The 18239-nt window shown below is 36.6% G+C and overlaps 2 protein-coding genes across 3 annotated transcripts in view; one reads left to right on the forward strand and one right to left on the reverse strand.

Annotated features, from left to right (window-relative positions):
• The first annotated feature begins 118 nt into the window (after positions 1–118).
• slc52a3-2a (solute carrier family 52 member 3-2a) lies at positions 119–8161 on the forward strand. Of its 2 annotated transcripts, none has more exons than XM_026224861.1 (4): positions 119–539; positions 3504–4565; positions 5067–5190; positions 5303–8161. In XM_026224861.1, the coding sequence occupies exons 2-4, from the start codon at positions 3547–3549 to the stop codon at positions 5510–5512; spliced, it is 1353 nt and encodes a 450-aa protein (XP_026080646.1). In that variant the 5' UTR covers positions 119–539; positions 3504–3546; the 3' UTR covers positions 5513–8161. The 2 variants fall into 2 exon arrangements, with proteins under 2 accessions (XP_026080646.1, XP_026080645.1); XM_026224860.1 differs by lacking the exon at positions 119–539 and adding an exon at positions 2555–2879.
• Positions 8162–8803: 642 nt separating this feature from the next.
• The window catches only part of LOC113057428 (nuclear factor of activated T-cells, cytoplasmic 1-like), a 39465-nt gene continuing 30029 nt past the window's right edge, over positions 8804–18239 (reverse strand). Inside the window, exon 11 of the mRNA XM_026224845.1 lies at positions 8804–10282. Within this exon, the coding sequence (XP_026080630.1) occupies positions 10227–10282 (56 nt within the window). The 3' untranslated portion in view covers positions 8804–10226. The remainder of the gene's footprint in view (positions 10283–18239) is intronic.

Raw genomic sequence — 18239 nt, forward strand, 5'->3', positions numbered from 1 at the left:
TGTGGAGTTTCTTTTATATAAACAAATGACCTAAAAACTGACCTATAAGCTATAGGAATGTAAATGTAACCTATTTCCCAGGTTGTTGTTTTTTTAGTCATCAGCAGTTGTAGTCACTTTTTTACTACATTCTTACATAACATAATGGCTATAGTTAAACTTTCACTGAAGCTGTGATTGGTCTGCTCAGCAAAGTAAAATTGTGTTGCATTTCCTGCCAGAATGTACATAGGAAACAGCTCTCATTGCTTACTGATGATGTTTCTAATCACCAAATATAAATTTTAATATTGCATTTTTATGAATATTTATTTATGAATAAGTGCATGTGCAATGATTAGTGTAATTCTGAATTATATACCTGCATTGTAATAAATGATCTACAAATTACACATTACACATTAATTTCCCCCCTTGGTAAAACATCAATAGACAGGTGGCATGGTTGGCTAGAATAGACACACCCACTCATGCGGAGCATATAAGACATTTCTCTCATTGTACAGGACTTTGTCTCCATATGATCAGGCTCAGATCATGTGAGTATCTGTCAGTTGTCACTTATTTTTTTGTTTTACTTAAAAATAAAAAAATGCATTTGTCAAATGTTGCATGCTAGTCTTGTATGATCAGTATAATTGTTGCTTATGACAAAAATAATCGCAATCTAGTTTTGTTTAACCACACTTTATAAAAGAGCTGTTCATTATGATATAGGAGACAAATATATACGACAGACTAACTGTGCACGTCAATACTAGGATGCAGAGATGATAATGATTCTAATATATGCCTATTCGACCGTTTATCGTTCAGTTTACTGGAACTAGATTACCATATCCATTTACTCAGGCGAACAGACTTTATAATTTGCTGCTTTTGCACTACAATCATTATATCTGCAGTTTGTTTACTTCACTGGCTTGCACTCTATCTGCCATGTGCCTTGTGCTGCTTTACTTATCTTTTGTCTTTTACATTGTTTTTTATATTTTATCCGTATTTTATGTTTTATTGTTAGTGTTATCTGTTTGCTCCAAGGGTCTGAGAGTAACGCAATTTCAATTCTATGTCTGTGCTGCACGTGTACAAGAACTGACAATAAAGCAGAATTGACTTGATTTGAATTTAACACTCAAACAACGGTGAGAATAAAAAAAAAAAAAAAAAACTTTTAACAGGCTATATGACCTATAATTGGTCACCAAATAACTATGAGTAACAAAAACAACAGCAAATGAAACAGTGAAACAATAACAAGTAATCCTGCATAATCCTAGCCCCTTTACGTTCGTTTGATTTGTTCATTATGTGCCAGTCAGAATTCAGAAATTATTACTAGCCACATTTCCACTGTGGACGTAAGATCTAAAAGGGCCAGCACGGGGGTAAGCTTACAACTATGACCTCCGAGGCCACACTCAAACAGCATAAACTAGTATTTTTTCACATAGAAGAAGGACACAGATTGAATCGTGTCTGCACTGACTGGTTTATCACATGGTTCTTTTAAACAGCTCCATAAAGCGTTTAGCCAAAAATAGTGCACATTTAGAAAATATAATGATGCATTCTCAAATGTTCACACCTCATTTCTTTACAGAGGATGATTCTATGTTAATTTTCCACTAAATTATATGATCATCTGATGAGATTTGAGCGCTGTCTACACACAGTGGGGAAGAAATATCATCAAAATGATTTTAAATAAAAATAGCAATTTGAATGACTTTCTGTTTTTATTACATAGCTTATAGAGCTATCACACAAACAAGAGTTCTGTCTTTTTCTCGCAAATGTAAAATAAACAACTGAGTAACTTTCGGACACAACATTCCGTTTTGCTTAATCAGAAAGAAAACAGAACGAACAGCTGCATCTCAGTCAGATCAACAGTGTTTTGTTCCTCAGCCTTACACAGACCAGCAACTGATTCAATCAGGCTAGAAGCACATCGTTTACAAGGTTAAATGAATCAGCTTTTTAAACTAATCAGTTGATTTTACTCACTCATTAAGACTTCCACCTACTTGCAGTTGTAGTTTCATATTATATAAAGTAGCTCATGTCATTTGTGCATTCATTTATTTTTTTCTACATTAAAATGTTATATTTAAACGTAACATTTATGCACAATCCATCTATGAATTTTGATATAGTGATTTCATTTGATTGTTAATAGCCAGCGTGTCTTTTTATTCGATTGAGTTTATTGATTAAAGAAGAACCTGACATAAGAGGACACTCTTATTTAACTATAGCCTAGACATGTTGCATATTAATTGTATTATTTATGAACCTCAAAGCATATGTTTGTGTTACTCCATAATGATGTTCTATTAGAGGGCATTTGTAGTGTAGGTATAGGACCCAAGCATAACCTCAAGCCCAGGGGCCCCCACCCCCTAAATCCTGCCCGGAATATGTTAAGTAAGTATAATTACTGATTTTATTGTTTTAATCATTTTAAAGATCAGTTTAGTTTAGAAGTATCGGTATTGATATCGACTGGGCTTGAAAATATTGGATCGAATGTAAGAGGTATCACCCATCCCTGGTCTGGGGGAACATTTGGAGGAGGGGCCAGGTGCACGCATGTGGCAGAGGAGGATTTAAGTTCATTTGAGTTCAGGTCAGGGAGGAGAACGTTCTGAGCCCTCCACCTTTTCTTATTATTGGGGAAGTTAGTATGCCTCCTGATATCCGTTGTTTCAAACAAACGAAGGCCGTTGGCTGCTTTTGAACTGGATCTCAGTCTCCTGCCTATTTATTCTGGGAAGTTGCATGATGCTACAATATATATATTCTCCACATTGCTGTACTTCATTTTAACTTGGTTTTTGTTGTTGTTGTTGTTGTTGCTGCTGCACTACATAAAGGTAAGATTTATGATCTTACTACATGGTTTGTTTTTAACTTAAGTATACTTATATATATATATTGATCAGTTTAGGTTAACTGATAATAGCTACACATTGAAAGCTTAAATTTGAAAAACTAATTTGACTACAGTTTTCTTGCTATGACAGTGTTGCACCATTTGGTCCCATTTTCATGATCTCAGCTTGCTGTAAACTCCCTGCTAACTGCACTCTGATTTGTACTTTGATATTCTTTCTGCAAATAAGCACAATCTTCCTGACTTTGTTCCTTTAAATACATTGGCACAGCATCAAAGAATTAGTAAGAGAATGCTCAAGTTACAGAAGATGTTATTGAATAACTTTATATTAGCAGATGTTTCTTATCCAAAGTTGCACTGACTAAAGGGTGAATCCCCTGGAGAGCCCCTGGATTAAATGTAGTGCTAAGGGACATAATGCTGAGTTTTCTCTGACATTACAGCTGAATAAATAAACTTGCACCGAATTTGGAATTTAAAGTTAAACTGTGTAATTTGTATATCATAGTGGCTCTAAGTAGAACTGCAATATTAATGTCTGTCACTGAATGAAATTCTCTTTATTACTAACTGTACTCATCGGGGTTTTTTTTTCCTGAAGACATTAAGGATACAAAGTCTGAGGGATCCTGAGCTAAATCACCATGGCCATGTCTATCCTCACCCATGTTTTGGCTGGCCTGTTTGGCATGGGCTCTTGGGTCACCATCTGTGGTCTGTGGGTGGAGCTGCCTCTAATCGTTCCTCAGGTACCTGAAGGCTGGTACCTTCCCTCCTACATCTCCATTATTGTCCAACTGGCCAACATCGGACCTCTGTTTGTCACAATAATGCATCGCTTCCGTCCAGGAGTGCTGAACGAAACCGCAGTTATCTATTTTATTGTTGGTTTTGGGATACTTGTAAGCCTTTTTCTGGCTTTCTTCTGGAGTGAGACGGTAGTGGTGCAAGGTGTGGAGCGCAGCGTTCCTCTCCTGCTCCTCATCTTCTTCATCTCTATAGTGGACTGCACCTCTTCGGTGACCTTCCTTCCCTTCATGATGCAGCTCAAGGCGGAGTATCTCATGACTTACTATGTAGGAGAAGGCCTGAGTGGTCTTGTCCCAGCTTTAGTGGCGATGGTTCAAGGTGTAGGTGTTGTGGAATGTGTCAATGCATCTCAAATCCTCAAATCCAATGAAACACATCTTAACGGATCTGAAAGAGACACTAACTACCTTGTGGCTCACTACCAACCAGCTAACTTTTCAGTTGAAGCCTATTTTTTCTTTCTGATGGCTATGATGGTGGTTTGTTTGGTGGCGTTCATACTTTTGAACTACCATCCAGCTGTTGCACGTGAGCGTCCCAATAACATAAATGGAAATGGAGATCCCGTCTTGCGTTGGAAAAACAAGAAATCTGAACAGAAACCAATGATGCATCCTGGAAAGGCCATTCAGAAGCCCAGGAGCATGTTTGGGACAGGGACGCACACATGGATGGAAGTGATATACATCTACATTATCCTGGCATGGGTGACCGCTCTGACTAATACCGGTTTGCCGTCAGTGCAGTCGTACTCATGTTTACCATATGGAAACCAGGCCTATCACTGGTCAGCTACTATGGCGAATGTTGCCAATCCTATAGCTTGTTTCATCAGCATGTTTTATACTCAAAGGTGAGTAACATCATTAGCAATAGTGATTTTATGGACAATAACTGAATTCATAGTGAAATAAGTGAAAAATAACTTTGGGTTTTTTACAGCTACTTACCAGTCAAATAATTTATGTGGACATGAAATAGACAATATAGACAATAAAAAGATAGATAGATAGATAGATAAAAGTGATAGTAAATACTTTTACTTAAACAAAAGTCATTTATAATAAATTATTTTCTTTTGAACGTAGTGTTCAATGAATCCTGGCCAACTGAGCACCAAATGAGCATTTTAAAAGGACCATGTGAGACAGAAAATTCTGCTGAATATTCAGCTTTGCCATCGCAAAAATTAATTACATTAAAACAATGTAAAACATTTATATATTTTAACTAAATGAGCACATTTTGCAAATAAACTTTGATGTTGGCTTGAGAAAGCATAATCTGAAAGTTTAAAATGTTAAATTAAAACATTCTTAACTTACCACTCAACAGTTTGTTGCATTCTGAACAGGTCCTTGGTGTTGATGGGAGTCCTCACTTCTATCGGCTCTTTTATTGGAGTTTACATTATGGGCATGGCTGTGTTGAGTCCGTGTCCACTGCTAGTCAATGAGACCTCTGGAGCCGTCATTATTGTGAGTACTTGAGACCAGTTTTTGTTAATTCCTAATGTAAGAAGCATGTTTTGCTTAATCTATGTTACAATTTATTTTTGTTTATTCACACTGAGTAATCCTGTGTTTTCAGGTGCTGGCGTGGTTCTTTTTTATCTTCATCCTATCTTACGTAAAGGTGATTGTTGCTGTCATCTTGCGAGATGAAGGCCACAGCGCTCTTGTGTGGTGTGGAGCTGTAGTGCAGTTGGGCTCAATGTTGGGGGCGGTGACTATGTTTCCTTTGGTCAATGTATATGACTTTTTCACCTCAGGTGACCCATGTAACACTAATTGTCTATGAGATATGGGTTCTGTAAATAATATTAAAATTAATTCTAATATTATTACTATTAATTCTTAATCGTGGATCATATGTAAAATATAATTATTCAATATATTGTTTTATATGAATCATTCTGTATACAATGCAGATGTTTTACTACACATATTAACATAGTTTTTTTTTAAGTGTTTTATGCTTATTCCCTGATTTGGTATGATTCCCTGATATGCTGATCCCCCCTTTATTTGCTTTCTTGTCCATTTAATTGTTTTTAACATCCTTAACCATGACTCGATCGGAGTATGTTCAATCCCAGAGTTGCCGGAATCGTCCACTAGGAGGCGGTAACGCTCTACAGTGAATTGAGATTGGTTCTTACACAGGAGAAGTTTTACTAGCTGACCTCAAACTACCATTTGGTTGGGGGATGGGGGGGGGGGGTAGCAATGCATAAGTAACACATGCATTGGATTTTCTACTATGGGTAATAAGCAGGAAGGTTTCATTCGTCCCCTTAACAATGGTCTAAAATGATCTAAAATGTTTATATTGAGTAATTCATCAGAAACATTTGCTTGAGTTACCTTTAGAACAATTGCTTAGTTGTTAGAAAAAAATAGAAAAGACAACATCAAAAAAGAGAAAACACAAGATCACTTATTTAGTTTTCTTTCCTTAAAAAAATATTGTTAATTATTCTACATGATTATTTGAATGTATAAACAGCTTTAGTTTCTGAAAAAAAAAAAAAAAAACCTGGACACCAAGCTTATGTTTTTGTAATCATCTCACCAGAAGAAGACTAAGAAGAAACAGCCTTTGCAGGGTGGTCTTTGATATTGACTTTGAAAACGAGGGTCATAAAGTTAGAAAATTTAATTATGCTAGGACAATGAATTGGGTAGATAGGGTATTAAAGATCTGCAGTGTTATAGATTTATTTTATTTAAATTTCAAGAAGATTCATAGTCTTAAGTATCCTCTGCAACTGCTGATATTCTAATAAACGACTACAGATGAAAACAGTCTGGACAGAACATCCACCATCATGCTTTGATCCAGCGATCACATTATCAAGGGAGAGAGGATAATGGGAGGACGACAGTTATTTGCATTAGGATGTGGAGGGAGTTCAGACTCACAGCTCTTCACTCCACGGGACAGTTTTCACACAATGATAACTGTGACCGTTAGCAAAGGCCATCTGACTTCTTGGCTCTCTAACAATCCTCACCCAGGCAGCCAACTAATAGAGTGGCTATTTCTGGGCACTGGCTTTGATGATCCACCCTACCCTGACTGTGCGTTGTCACCATGGCTGTGTGAACGGGGATTCAAACCCATGGAAAATATTCCTGTCTGCCTGGCAGGTGTCATAGGGTGCTTGGCTTAAAGCCTGGATACAACAGCTGCTTCTACTTTGATCCATTAGTTACTACTCTGGAAGTTCAGCTCTCCTGTGCACATGGGGAAGAGATCTTAAGCATTTTTTCATGATTCTGTTTCAGACGATACTGCCGCATTTTTAATGAGCCGTTGGTTCTAGGGTTGAAACTAGATCTGTGAAACGGAATTTTCAGTCAGGGTTTTATACTCTTTAAAAGTTTGGACAAAAGACTTGTCAAATAAATCATCTCCAGTTTTTATTCTCTATGATTTTTAGGACCAATAAAAAACATCTTAAAGTATTTTGTCATTTGATTTTGGTATAGAATTTAACATCAGTTAGCAGTCTGGTGTCACAATTAAAATGTAGGACTAGGTTTCACACTTTTAGCTCCAGTGAATATTTCTCTTAGTGGGCTTATTTTTGAAATTCAGTTTTATGTGTCCACGTTATTTTGCAACATGAAAGTAAGCTATTTTCTGTGAATGTGCAAGACTTCAGATTCATTAATATCCATGCACTATATGTTCATAACAAGAACAACAAAGTGCAGTCCGCGGTAATGCAACTATTTGCACTAAAAACAAGTGTGTTCATGACTACTTGAATAATTAAAATAATATGACAAAAAACAGTTTGCAATATCAAGCATGATAAAAGGCCTTTTTTGAACTGCTAAAATAACCAGAAGTAAATGACACTGGAAGCCTCGCACATTGAAGTTACTAATAGCTGCATGCAACCAATCTTTTATTAAAATGGAAGGTGGGTAGACACATACCTTAACGCAGGGATGTCTAATCAAGTTACCGGAAGGCCATTATCCTACAAAGTTCAGCTCCAAATCTAAACAAACACACCTGAAGCAGCCATCAAGCTCCTCAGAATTACTAAAAGCTTCTAGATATGTGCCTGCAGGAGACCGGCCCTCCAGGACAGTTTAAATTATGAATCATTGAAAACAGTCCATTGAATTATTAGAAAATAATGCATACCCAAAAATTGATGAAGTGAAGTTGTGTCCGTAACATCTCGGGTGTGAAGCATGTTGAATTAGCTGAGCCTGTGCGTCTCTACTAATAGCGATACTCTAAGTTTGTCTGCTTCAAGAACAGCTCTGTTATTACCTTGATAGTGAAAAAATGTTATGTAGCAGATAAACTATTTTACTGATAAAATGGTATGTATGTGCTTTCTGTACATAACAGAACATAATTTTGTGGCAAAAACATGGAAATAATTTGTTGTTTATCTTGTTGCTTACTACATTTATTTGCTGGGTCAGTGTCTTTGAGGGTTTTATTTCTTTTGCTGTTGTATGCTGCAAGGACCTAACTGAAATAACTGAAATCGTCTGGTGAAGTGATATGAACATGGTAATGCAGTCAATACCTGCCTTGAACTACTTTAGCTGTGCATTTCCATAAAAACTGAACATTTGTAAACCAGATAGATTCAAGCATTCAGCAGCGCCTTAGTTTAAATAGCAAAACACAATTTTTGGTTAAAAAAAAATTGTATACATTTAAAAACATGTTACACATTGACCAACTTAACATTTGAAAATCTTATGGGCACTCTTCAGTTAAAATCTTTCATTATATAGTTGGCTTATGTCCTAATGTATCTGGGTTTTATTTTGCTCAGTTGTTACCAAACAGCTTTAGTAAAAAAAAAAAAAAAAAAATGTATGCATATTTTTACACCACTCAACAACACACCTCTAAAAGAGCCAACAAAGCATGAATTTATTGTGCATATTTTGGTACTGAAATGTAAATGCACCATAGAAATGTGACTAGCATGGGTAAATTGAATTCATATACTTGCAAGTAAAACAATCTGTTGTTGTCACTGATATCTAGCGTAAGAATATATCATGTTAGGTCTGATTGTCAAGAACAAACAACAACAAAAAACAATGTTGTATTTCTGAGATCCCAGTACAGAAAAATACAAATTAAAGTGCATACATTATCTAACAACCTACAGACAGGATACAATGTACAGGCAGTAAAAACCCCTGTACAGAAATCTCAATATATGCTGAGAAACATGCATTACGTTTATAATTAGAGAGGACAAATACATATAAAAAGTATTCCTGCTTAATAAACACTTTAAGGCACAGTGCAGTAAACCATCAGGTCATAGAGGCAGTTATAGTGAAACATATATGCAGCTGTTCAGAGGCAGTCCGAGAGCGTAGCCTAATCTGAAACCATTATCTTGCCTTGAAAAATTGCTAGAATAATATTGGATGCTTGACAAATGCCAGTCCAGTTAAATTCTCTGGTCACAAAGTTGCTACTAAATGTGAAGGGAACAGAATTGCTATACTTCCCTTATGGCTTGTGTTTGATTAATTCCAGCTCACTCCAAATAAATAATTCTATTCTATTCCATTCTATTCTATTCATAAAAATTCCAGTTAACAAGTACATATTATACCTGATATTACAAAAGTTATAAACATTGGAATGGCTATTCAGACATAAGCACAGACATCTGCTGTCAAATGATGAACAAAATAACAGTTTGGCATAAGCTTAAGGCAAATCAATAAGGCTGTTCGGGCTTACAAACAGGTCAAGGCTTCAAAATGATGTTCGAACAAACATCTCCGCAATGGCAATCAGTCATCAATGTTTTCTTCTTCATGAGGAACAGGTACTTCATTTAACCGCACGTATTTGTGCTATTGGATGATGAAATGTAACAAAAAACACTAATAGACAAAAGTGAGCATTCAGACATGCATTCACATATGCATGCATCCAAAGCAAAAAAAAAAAAAAGAAAAAAAGAAAAAAAAAAAGGTTTAGGTTATTATTTAGAATTGTGCATGCATCATATGCACGTCTGGTTTTTGCCTGCAAAGTTACTGATTTGTGACCAGACTCGAATGTTCTCTGATATGCAAATGTTCTTTTTAGAAATATACATGGTTGTGTATGGAGAAAGACGTCAAACTGCACTTATGGTAATAATTTAAAAAGCTACATCGAGTACAAGAGAGTAAATAGAAAAGCAAGAGGGAGACAACTTGGTCCATAACAGCACAGGCTCCATCTCGCCAGGATGTACTGATAAATTCTGAAATGAAGTGCACTTGTGTTTTACTGTGCTTTTAGGCTGGTTTTCAGTCCCCCCTGTGGAAATAAAACAAGTAAGGTTTGGTGTGTTCTGACGGCCTCATATGAACTGGAGCTCTGAGTGCATAAGTTTTGTTTGTTGAACTGGTGTTATCACAGTCAGGCCTTGCTGATTCGGATCTTCAGTCAGAAATTTGGTAGGCAGAAGAGTTGATGATTGTCATGGTCTTCTCAGAGGGACCTTCAGCTGCTATGCGTGGCTGTGCACCGAGATGCTGGAGAGATCGTTCCTGATGATTTCGTTAACTGTGAAAACAAGCGGAAATCATGTTACTTGTAGGCTACACCCAAAACAAACAATTCATCTGCAATACAAATCACAGGAAAATATTGCTAAATGCAGTTTTACAATATGTTTAAACAGTTTTTATGCCCTGATAGCAGCATACTATATGTCATGAGGCATCTATTATATGTGCATGATTTATGTGAATATTTATGACCCTTGCTTAGTTGGGGTCACTTCATCTACAGCGATATCATTGACTTGATTGCAAATAAATGCACAGAAACTATTTAAACTGAACAGAGATGACATAACTGAATTCAATGATGAACTGCCTTTAACTATCATTTTGCATTATTGAGACACTGTTTTCCAAATGAATGTTGTTCAGTGCTTTGACGCAATGTATTTTGTTTAAAGCACTATATAAATAAAGGTGATTGATTGATTGATGTGATATTTTGCAACACACTGAATAGTACCTATTGAATTCACGTCAATTCCATCTCTTATATATTTTATTATCACCAAGGCTGCATTTATTTGATCAAAAATACAGTTAAAACAGTAATATTGTGAAATTATTTCCATTTTAATATATTTTAAAATACAATTGATTACGGTGATGGCAAATCTAAATCTTCAGCAGCCAATATTCCAGTATTGAGTGTCACATGATCCTTCAGAAATCATTATAATATGCTGGTTTGGTACTCAAGAAACATTTCTTATTATTATCTCATACATTTACATGATCAATTTTTTTTTCATTACGTTTCTTTCATGAATAGAAAGTTCAAAAGAACACCATTTAATCGAAATAGAAATCTTTTTGTAACATTATAAATGTCTTTACTGTCACTTTTCAAACATATTCATGCATCCTTGCTGAGTAAAAATATTAATTTCTTTGAAAAAGTCATCAGGTGGTGATATGACTAAAATTCTTTCAAATTATATAAAGTCAGTATGAAACTATTCTTACTTTTCTAGGCAAAGGGATTTAAATTTTTAAATTACTCCTATTATAATTTCTACATATATGGCACCCCTAAAAACAATAGTAAATATAACTAACATGAATAAAAGTAAATCAAATCCTCTGAGTGTCTTCCATGAGACTGAGAAGAAGAAAGATCAGAAGATCTCATGCCCTCTTATGGAGATCCCTGCAACTCCAGCTGTCTGTTATCTTCCTGCCCTCTATCTGTCATTGCTTTTTCCCACACACTAGGACCCTGGCTCCTTCTGTCAGCTGTGTTCTTTGGCCTGAGCATGGGAAGTGACTTAGCATGGCTTCAGGCTATACAAACAGCCTGGCACTCACTTGCTGTGTGATAGCAGGGGAAACCGGATGAGGCTGCCTCTTAAAGTTAGCATGTTAGCATATTAGCGGCAGCTGTATTATCTTACTCTCAGGCCCATAGGGAGCATTGTATGACCAAGACACAGCACATTATCCTTCCCTAAATGTCTGTATTTCAGTTTTTATGCCTTTGGTGGTTTGTTGCAAAACATTTGAGCCTCTTAGCTCTGAGAAGAGTGATTCGCGTTCACGTTTCTTTGCTAACGGCTCTCAAACCTCTGAGGGACGCAGATAGGCAACCATATCTTTTGCTCTATCTGTTTCAAAACAGCACATTCCTCTTCCCTTACGATCGGCACAGACCGCTTTAGCTGGCCTTTGAATTCTTTAGCATGGACGTAAGCACCAGCAGGAAGCATTTGATAACTATTAGACAAGCTGTGTGTGTTTTTCTCATTTGTGGTGAGGGATATCATCCTCAAGGATTCAGCATCTTTCTAAAGGCATCAAAAGTTTTCAAGTCATAGTTTCCTTGGCCACAGATTTAATGGTAATCTATACATAAATAACAAGTTCTGCATCTTTTATATCAGTGAAGAGCCAAAGAATTGGCATATTTAAGGTAATTTTGCGGTTTTTAGCACTGAAAGTCTTTTGTCAGTTACAAAATCTAACGATGAACACATACTTTTTATATTTAGGCCTAATTTCTGTGTTTTGTGTAAAATAAGTGTTTTTCTTTTTTTTTTTTTTTACATTAATTTACACTTCATTTTCCATTCTTAAATTAAATTATTAATGACATATCAGCATTACCTTTCTCTGTATTTACATTTTGAATAGAAGATTCACTGGAATTAAAAATGTTGTGGTCTAAGATGTCTTTAAAAAAAATTATCTTATGCTTATTTGATTATGATTTTTTTTATTAAAGATACAGTAAAAATACTTTGTAACATTATTAAATGTTAAATTATTGTTTTCTGTTTTAATATGTCATTTATTTATGTGATGGCAAAGCTGATTTTACTCCAGGCTTCAGTGTTGAATGATCCTTCAGAAATCTGATTCTCAAGAAACATTTCTTCTTATTATCAATGTTGAAAACGACTGAAACTGTGATACTTTTTATTTTTTTCAAGATTGATGAAATTCAAAAGATACTGGAAAACCCATTTCAATTTGACCACTAGTTTGTACAAATGAAGAGACGCAAGTCCTTTTACGACCTCTAAAAATCATGCAAGCCTTAAAATCCTTACAATCTAAAGTTTGAGACACAAAGAGAGAGAGAGAGAGAGAGAGAGGGAGTTTAAGCAGACACGTGTGGGCTGAAGGCGGTGGATTTCCTCCCCTCAAGTGTTGCTCCCGGCCAACACCAGGAAGCCTGCTGAGGAATTCCCTGCAAATGAACCATGGCCTTCATGCTCCCACTGCAAAACTGCCTAAGGGACTGAGAAGTCGCCAGGAATGCTGACGTGCCCTCTAAACAATGAATCCAAATCTGTCTTTCATCTCCTCATGAGGCGCAGCGCACCCAGCCTACCTGACCTCTGCCTGACACGGCCTCTTCCCAGGCTCCTGATTTCACTTTTTCTTCAAACTGATACAGGATCATTCTCCAAAAACTACAAGAACTATTACTCGGAAACACCTTACACCATCAACAACATACCTAAGAAAAATTGGGAACAGTCAGCTGACAAAACATCAAAAACTGCAATTAAATTAACCCTATATGCAAAATACCAGAACTCTAACCACTGATATGCTGAAATTGAAGCTGGAGGAATATTTTTCACAGCCTTATAAATATAAAAATCCATTAAGATTTCACATTCACTTGAGCACAATCCCTTATGATACGCTACTACTGCCAATGGTGTTCTGACTGAGTAGCACTAATACGTGAACAGGAAATGAATCAATAAGACTGGCTGATTTATGGGGAGAAAATCACTCATGGATGTGCCACACAAACACCACTCCATGCTGAAACAATTAGGAACCTTTGACAGTTGGGAGTAAATTACGCCAATACATCTTCTTGAAAAATTTGGTGAGCACTGACAACTGCCATGGGAGTTTGGACATTAAAACGCAGGTCTCTTGAATCACTAGGTTCCCATCTGTCAAAACAGAGGAGGTTGGGAAGAAATACCTGCACGACTGCACACACGCAATAAAATTTTATTCACATGATTTATGGTGAGCTGGACATTGGCGAAAGCATCTTTTCGAGTCTAAAAGACTACTGAATGAACTGCGGGGTCGGACACTTTGTTGTGGAAAAAGTTCTAAGAATACAAAATGTAAAACTCAAAACACTACAAACAAAATAAAACTTTAATATAATGCACAATATAATTTTAAACACACCAAAAACTGCATCATCACTTTATCAACTAAATGCATCCATGCTAAATAAAAGTATTAATTACATAGAACTGACACTGAACCTTTGAATGGAATGTATCAGGTGAATAAGGCAGTCATTAGTTCATTTCTAAATGAATCAAATGAATCAGTGTTTTGGATGATTCAGCTGAACAAATGATTCATTGATTCTTTCTGTCTGAATGAGTGAATCTGAATGAGTGAATCCCTAACTAATGCAGACTGACAGTCTGTGTGGAACAAACACAGACAAGCGGAGTGATACAAATGGTGGGACACTATCAGTCAATCAGAACTTAGAATAGAAGTAAATCAGTGGATCTTCTAAAAGATAACAGGTCCTTCTGTGGTAATATTACTGGTAGTACAACTATGTGAGAGCTAGTTAACCATGACCTATTGTGTCATGGTCCAAACCACCCTTGCTGTGACGACGAAGCATCTACTAACACTTTCGACATTCACCACATGTTCAGATCACACCAGATTGAGAGCAACTCTACTATAACTCTCACTATGTTCACAGCTCCTTTGAGGTTTCACCTTACACTGACCTGATCATCCAAATATATTTGAACTGTGTTCCTCCTTGGCGTGAATAACAGGAAACACAAATTTCTTGTGAACCCAAGCTTCAGAGAGCATACCACAAAGAAAGCGTACAAAAACAAATGTGAACATATCCAAAAGCAATCAAGATATTTCTGTTGAGTGGAGAGACTCTAGTAGGGACTCGGTTATTTTGAGCCAAGATGACAACTTACATTTGAAGAGGTTTTATTTTGTTCAGAGTGCTCATGGTAAATAAAGACGGCTTCGGTAGGTGTTGACACATGCACTAACATTTTGAAAAGACCAAGGAAACTTTGATTGTTTTCAAGTCTCTGTTGGCCAACAATTTTGGTTTGGGGTTTTGGCTAAGCATAGCAGCTAGTGACTCATGTACTGCAATGCTGCTTTTGTAGACTGTTGGCTTGAAAAGAAAACTGTTGGCAGTTGCCATAGGATACATCTCAATTTGCTGCCACATTTCGAATGAGGATTCTAATGAAAGGACTTCAACAAGTGATAAGTGACTGGATAGTGGATACACAATAATAAAGCTGAAATATGAGACACTGCTTCAGGATTCATATCGAACTAATACACATTTTTGACTTCAGCCTGGTGCTGTTTGAGGTGGCAAAAAATAGTTGAGACTTACCCTTTATAACCTTATAAGCTAAGCATGACTCAAGAGGTATTTCAGCACGTGATAAATGATTCAGAGTAAAGATGATGCATGGGCAGAGTTTATAGAGTGTTCATGAATCAGTGCATTAGCCAGTTAGGTTTTATTAGTCCTCTGCTTGGAAAGAAATATGTGGATGTTAGATGCCATTTTCAATTCAATAACACATTAAAAATGCTAGACCATTAAGCACGGTACAAACAGTAGACTATTTTTAAAACAGCATCTCCAACAACTGAGGATGGTGCTAGCAAAGCCAAGATTGTGCAGTTTATATTCCCAGGGAATGCAATTTTTTTTTTTTTGAAAAGTTGAAATTGAATAAATATAAATATTAGACGAAAAGCTTAAAACTTAATGAAAATTAGAAATAAGTGTACTTTTGAAATAAGTACTAAAATTAGTAACTGGACATTAAAAACAGGAAAACCAAAACTTAAATAAAACCTTAACTGATATAAAATAAATGAATCCTAAATAGTAATATATATATATAAACACAAAAGATAATAGCACATAGAAGAATTATTAAAAATATAACTAAAAGTATATTTTGTATAAAGCATGCGAAAAAGCGTATAAATATAAAAATTCTAAAAGTATGTAAAAAATGTTGAAATAACACTAGAACTGATTAAATGTATACAGAATCTTCCACTTGAATGCAAAGTAAATAACTTTGTATAGAAGCATGTGTTAAGTTCATAAAGGCAAATGTTTGAACATTTAAAGCCAAAAAATTCTATCCAGACCCGCTTAAGAAAGCATGGCATGAGCCATAAGGAGTGGACTGGATGTTCAGAAAAGTTCAGAATTCATATTTTTCAGACTAAATTAATATATATGTATACACATATATACTATTTATTTTGACAAATGCACCTCATGAACTTTGATATAAAGATCTCGTATCTCTGGAATTGCTGTTATGACTCCGACTGGGAAGTGAATATGTGGATGTGAGGTAATCCAAGAACCTGCTTCCTGCTGGACCAGGATAAGCGGCAGCTGGATCCGTGTGATAGAGCCCGGAGACCTGGCCCGTGCTCTACCTTCAGGAAACAATGGGAGAACAAGGAACTACCAAACAATTATCCCACCAATGCTGTTAGCCTCATTAAGGGGTCCGCAAGCGCCAAAACTCCCAGAAGTCCTAACTGTTTTAATCAGCAGAAGACAAGAAAAACAGACCCCGGGTCAGGATCACAATCACACTGGGATTTTTCATCTACGCAATGACCAGCAACATAATTAACTCACAAGGGCATATCTTCCTCAAAAACTATGTTAGCTTGACCAAGTACCAGACCACAAGATGTTTTTGGCCTTTGCTACAATATTAACAAAATTACAATACTGTTAGTCATCGACTTGGGGGTGTCTACCAAAGTCTAGCCAATCTTGTCTCCTCAAACACTTATGTAAGCACCCACCAAATGAGATCGTTTAAAGGGATAGTAATTTTTATTTTGGTCCATATATTTAACGTCAATTGGGTCCAATATTGTTTTGGGCCCCACTGACTTTCATTGAATTGGCAAAAACTGCTAAAAACCTTAAAATGTCTTGGAACAACATGAGAAATACTTTAATATTTCATAAACAGGACTAAAGTTTACAGTGCTTTTTAGTTTTGAAAAAAACATTTCCAATATTTATAGTCATAAATGAACAGTGTATTGGCCAAACAACACAATTATTCTTAACTCACCACGTTGCATAAATATATTTCCCAAGTCGTCACTGTACTTGCTCAATGCTCTAAAAACATTCAAACTGCTCACCACTCCTACATGCATTTCTTAACAGCCCCACAGGCTAAATTGGAAAGTTTGTTGTGGTTTCTTATGGGGAACCCAGCTCTCGGGTCACGTGGTGTGGAGCGTTTCCCGTAGTGACCCCCTCCTTTACTGCAGGATCTACTGCTTTGGCTCGGGTCGAGCTGGATCGCTCTTCCTGGCAGAGCTCAAGCCGCAGGCTTGTGTCGGCAGCGGCCAAGTCAGTGTGCTTTATTGCAGTGAGGCCCCTCAAAGCTTACGGCTGGTGAAGGCCAGGAGCCAGGCTCGCAGCCAGCTTTTGTAAGAGTTTCCATGAGTAAAAGGGTTTGTAACCCCTCCTCAAGAAGCAAAGGAAAACAACAGAAGGAGCATATCAGAGGAAACAGTGAGCAGTAAATGAAGACTGAAGGATTGGTTAAGCGGTTGGTTGTGAAGTTGAACGTACCTTCATCACACCCGACAGCTTATTCAAGTATATAATAAGAAGTAAGAACATCTTCAATGATAATAAGACAGCTAAAGCATCAGAAAAACTCAATACTAGACAGACCGACAGCTGTGCATGATGGACGATGGTTTTGTGCCAGTAGAAAAGTGCCTCTGTTTCAAATCAAATTAATGAGAGTGGTTGACAAGCTCAGCGAATGCCACACCTGACAGAGTCCATTACAGCTACAATCTAGAAGAAATGCAATCCGACTGTATAATGACACGGGAAGCTGTGTTAGCGCTTGGTAAAATGCGATATATTTTGCCAGGGGAGAAATGACAGGTAATAATTTTGACAAGCGAACCCATAAAAAATCCCGCTCTCACTCCATGCATAACTACTTGTCCATGTTTCTGCTTAGTTTGAGTGGTATGGACTATATTTCAACTTCTCAAACGAATTAAGACTTAAGCCTCGTCTGGAGATTAAGGAAAGCACTATCCTTCTGTAATCTGCTATCAGACATCTTTAAACTCCAAGAAGAGATCTTAGATCACTAGCAGAATGATTCAAGATAATTTCCCTCACTAAATTAGCATACAGTATAAGGGTTTTATGTACCCAAAAGTGCTCTTAGGGCTTAAGGAAGGAAGACGCTCAAAGGTTTAAGAAATGCTGATGGCCGATCATATGTTCAAAAGTGTTGAAAAGCTGCAGGTTGAATGGTGTCCAGACTATTTGTATATTCCCATGATGCAAACTTAATGACATTGCTGAAAAGGGACCTCCTGTTGGACTTGAAGCACCATGTGATGTTTTAGCAGATCTTTTCATT

Source organism: Carassius auratus, chromosome 38 (assembly GCF_003368295.1).
Source record: "Carassius auratus strain Wakin chromosome 38, ASM336829v1, whole genome shotgun sequence".
In the NCBI taxonomy this organism is placed as follows: Eukaryota; Metazoa; Chordata; class Actinopteri; order Cypriniformes; family Cyprinidae; genus Carassius; species Carassius auratus.

Coding starts and splice junctions, on each gene's coding strand:
- slc52a3-2a (XM_026224861.1), top strand. CDS start 3,547: ATGGCCATGTCTATCCTCACCCATGTTTTGGCTGGCCTGTTTGGCATG. Junction 4,566..5,066: donor AGCATGTTTTATACTCAAAG/GTGAGTAACATC, acceptor CATTCTGAACAG/GTCCTTGGTGTTGATGGGAG. Junction 5,191..5,302: donor CCTCTGGAGCCGTCATTATT/GTGAGTACTTGA, acceptor CTGTGTTTTCAG/GTGCTGGCGTGGTTCTTTTT.